Below are 4,508 nucleotides of genomic sequence, written 5' to 3' on the forward strand. Positions count from 1 at the left end.
AGTATATCACAATGGGTATCACATTATGTATCGTTATGATTACTTGGTACCTATCGGATTAATGTTCACGGAGGCCGGAGATTGGAGGTCGGAGAGAGGAGAGATGAGTTTTCTAAAAATACCTAAAAAGCCCTCTAATTATAATTTTAAGGGCAAATTGCATGAAAAAGTAACGTACTTTAACTTAATTCTTATTTTGGGTAACGTACTTTCAAAACTTCCATTTTGGTACCTAAGATGTAAAGTTTTAAACAGTTAAGTACCCGGGTAACTGGTTGAAGTATTAACCGGTTATCATACTGCTGTGGCCAATCATGTGTTATCCAACTCGGTATTATTTGTTGACCTAGTCAGTGACGTAGTTTTTTTTTAATCTAAAATTAGTCTTTTTTTAGTCTAAAATTAGTCTTTACTGGGTTACCCGGTTACTTAAATGTTTAAAACTTTACATCTTAGGTACCAAAATGGAAGTTTTGAAAGTACGTTACCCAAAATATGAATCAAGTTAAAGTACGTTACTTTTTCATGTAATTTGCCATAATTTTAACTCAAACTATCATAATTATTAATTTCCACAAATTCTTTCATCTAAATCCACACTCGGTATTCTTAATTTAAATATACGTATTTTTAATATTTTCCTTTCATTATATATGCTACATAGACTTGCACTTGCCACAAATGACACGTTAACTGATTATGGACCGGTATAGTAAGGTTCAAAGACCAGTTCCAAAAAGCATACTCGTCGTAAGCAAAAGCTCGTTTCAGACCTTGATTCCGAATTAAAAAAATAATTTAATTAATTGATACTTCTTACAGTTAAATGAAAGTTATACGTATTTTTTCAAATAATTATTCACTTCATTCTTTTATAATATGTACCCGTCATGTTAGAATAAACCTAACGGACCGGTCAGGATTTGGTCCTAATGACCGGTTAAGGTCTCGCCGGGTCATTTTTGGCTAAAAAGCACGAGTCTTAAGTAGGTGTGGACCCACACTAGTGGATATGGTGGCACAGGCACCGCTTCCTTCCTCCGTCATAATGTAAAAAATTAGAGTCATGAAATATCCATAATTTTATCAGAATTTTAGGTTGATTTCTTTTAAATCCATGGATGGGAAGAATTAGAAACAAAGAATCGCCATAATTTTAGCCAACTTCGGGTTGATTTGTTATGGGTCGGATCAGACATTCGATTTAAAGACATAACACATTTTCACCTTTATTTTTCTTTACACCTCTCTCCTATACACAAGTACAATCGTTATAACAATCGTCCAAATTTATCGGATCAAAAAATAGAACAAAATTCTCACATCAACCAATTTAGGATCGCTTTCTTCCGGTTCATCGCCACCACCGTTTTCTTCGTCTTCTCCATGAACGCTATTTCAATCTCCCTTTAACGTCACAAGAGAAAGAAATGGGGGCATATCAAGGAGACGATGACTACGACTATTTGTTCAAGGTCGTTTTAATCGGGGATTCAGGTGTCGGTAAAACCAACCTTTTGTCTCGATTTTCCAAGAACGAATTCAGCCTCGAATCCAAATCCACCATCGGGGTTGAATTTGCTACGCGTAGCATCAAAGTCGATGACAAGATCATCAAGGCCCAGATCTGGGATACTGCTGGTCAAGAAAGGTAATTTTTTCCCCATCATTGTCGTAATTCAGTTGTTTGGTAGAACCGAGTTACAAATGTGACATTTTTACATGGTTTATTGTGTAAAACCGTTGGTTTGAACCTTTAACTTTCAAAAAAAGTTGGGATCTACCACTAATCCAGCTTTGGCCTTTGATTGTATCTTTAATTTCAAATACAGGTACCGTGCCATAACAAGTGCATACTACCGAGGAGCGGTAGGTGCACTGATCGTATACGACATCACGCGTAACGTAACATTCGACAATGTCGAAAGATGGCTGAAAGAGCTTCGAGACCACACGGATCAAAACATCGTGATCATGCTTGTGGGGAACAAAGCCGATCTACGTCACTTACGAGCCGTTCAAACGGAGGATGCAAAGGCATTTGCGGAGAAAGAGAACAACTTCTTCATGGAAACATCGGCTCTCGAATCCTTAAACGTCGAAAACGCTTTCACGGAAGTATTGACTCAGATTTATCATGTGGTGAGCAAGAAGGCACTCGATATCGGGAACGATCCAATGGTCGTACCCAAGGGACAAACGATTAACGTTGGAGGTAAAGATGATGTATCTGCTGTTAAGAAAGCGGGATGTTGCTCTAACTAAAATTTTAGGTTGAATAAATATATGTTTTGTGTACATGTTTGTGTTAAAGATTATTTCTGGTTGAAGAATATGTGAAATATTAAGGTTTCATTCATTTATGCTATTTCCATATCCATTTATTGCATCTTTATTTATTTCCATACCACATAAAATACAATTATTGATGTACCAAATTATTAACTATGTCACTTATTTTATCAGGTGAGCATCAAAGTCTTGGTGTTTATTATGCTCGCCTCATAAAATAAGTGACACAGTTAGTCTCTTTGCTCAATTAATATATAGTAAACAGCTTCCTAATTTCTTTGTTTTGGGATTTTTGGTCATCTCCATGATACTCATAAAAAAATCTCGTGGAGTTACGCATCTTTCAAGTTACATAAAAAAAACGCACCCGTCGTATGGCAAGACAACACACCCAAATGCATCAAGACTTTTCGGTTAATTTTGTATTACATAATCTAAATAGCAAAATGGTAATAAATTCTCCAAAATGGAAAAAATATAGATTTTGGTCGATTTTTTTGCTTTAATAGATTATGAATAACTTTTTCGAGTAGGGTAAAAGTAAGAGAGGGATTGTGAAATCCTCTAAATTTGGAGAACTTTCTAAATATGATTAGTACAAGAAAGAAATAGCTTTTTATTATATTTCCACTAATAATAAGCACCGAAGCTAAATTTGTAGGAGAAAAATAATATTTTATTAAATAAATGAAATATATTTTATTAATATAATTAATGCTATAATCTCATAATAAAAGAAACTCTTAGAATTGAATGTGGTATTTTTAGATATTTTAAATTTTGATGTTGTAAAAATCTTAGGGACTAAACACTTCATAAGTAAATTGTATGTAAATAAAAATGGTAATAAAAAACGATAAGGAATAAAAGTTAGGTGAAGGATCTTGTGAAAAACATAAGAAGATATATGAATCTTTGATCACTTTTAATCTCATGTTCATCCATGAATTACGTTTTAAAAGAGAATTGATCTGATGCACTTAATTAATGTTGACATTCGTTATGGGTGTGTTTGGTGTGAGAACATGACAGGGCAAGACAACTGTTCAACGTTTGGTAAGATAAAATTAGACAGAATAGAACAAATAAAATGACCAATTTACCCCTGATGAGTTGTTATTTTAATTAATTTATGTAATTTATTAAATTATATTAGAATTATTATTTTTTATAACAAAATATATTATTTGAAGTTTTCGTCAAAACATTAAAATGACATCAAATAAAAAGTTTATGTAGTTTTCTATTTTTATTTTTATATTTTTTATTTATTAATATATAATAAATTACATAAATTAATAAAAATATAGAAACCGTATAAAAATAATATTTTAAGGACAGTAAAATAAAAGTTTAAGAAACATAAAATGTAATAAATAAAAATTAAAAAATGAAAAAAATGAAAGAAAAAAAAAAGATTTATTTGATGTTTTAGAAGAAAATTAAGTTTTATCTTGAGATTATATTGGTAAAACATAAGTCTGCTCTACCTTGTTCCATAACGTAGGGGTGTTCCACTCTATTCCTGTCTGCTCCATATAAAATTCATGCCAAACATGGGATAGGAATCTTTGTCTTATTCTGTCATGTCATGTCATGTCCCTATGCAGTGTACCAAACACACCCTAAGTATTGATGGTGGAGATCTCTTCTTAGGGGCTGTTTGGAAACCTATTAATGGTGACATTAAGAGGAAACCTCTTAATCGCTAAGAGGTACAAAGCTGTTTGGCAAAAAAAAAAGCAGCTCTTAATCGTTACAAAATCCTCTTAACGATTTAGGGGTTAGAGAGCTCCTCAATGGTTCAGATGTATGTTCTTCCATTTTTGCCCTCTCAACAAAATTGTTCCCGCTCCACTCGATCGTTCCTCCTCCCGCCTACTCCCACTCGATCGTTCCTCCTCCCGCCTCCTCCCACTCGATCGTTCCCGCTCCACAACCCCCTTGCTGTCGCGTCGTCTCCCACACAAGCTGTTGCGTCGTCGCCGGTCTGCAAATCGCCACCCCCACCCTACGATCGTCGGTTGCCGCCTCTCGTCGCCGCTGCACGTCGCCGCCCATCGCCAGTCGCCTCCCGTCGCCAGTCAAAGGTAACTGAATCATGATTTTGCTGCTTCCCTCTACCAGGTCTTTCATCGTCTCCCCTACTGCTTCCCTCTACCAGATTAATTAGGGTTATTTGTTAATTAGGGCTCGTACAGGGCTGTTTGTATGTA

The 4,508-nt window shown here is 34.8% G+C and overlaps 1 protein-coding gene across 1 annotated transcript; it reads left to right on the forward strand.

Moving 5' to 3' along the window:
• The first annotated feature begins 1,430 nt into the window (after positions 1–1,430).
• Positions 1,431–2,265, forward strand: LOC112522895 (ras-related protein RABA1f-like). Its single transcript, XM_025132223.1, has 2 exons — positions 1,431–1,651; positions 1,833–2,265. The coding sequence occupies exons 1-2, from the start codon at positions 1,431–1,433 to the stop codon at positions 2,263–2,265; spliced, it is 654 nt and encodes a 217-aa protein (XP_024987991.1).
• The last annotated feature ends 2,243 nt before the right edge of the window (positions 2,266–4,508 follow it).

This window comes from Cynara cardunculus (assembly GCF_001531365.2).
Source record: "Cynara cardunculus var. scolymus isolate 2C chromosome LG 12, CcrdV1, whole genome shotgun sequence".
NCBI lineage: Eukaryota > Viridiplantae > Streptophyta > Magnoliopsida > Asterales > Asteraceae > Cynara > Cynara cardunculus.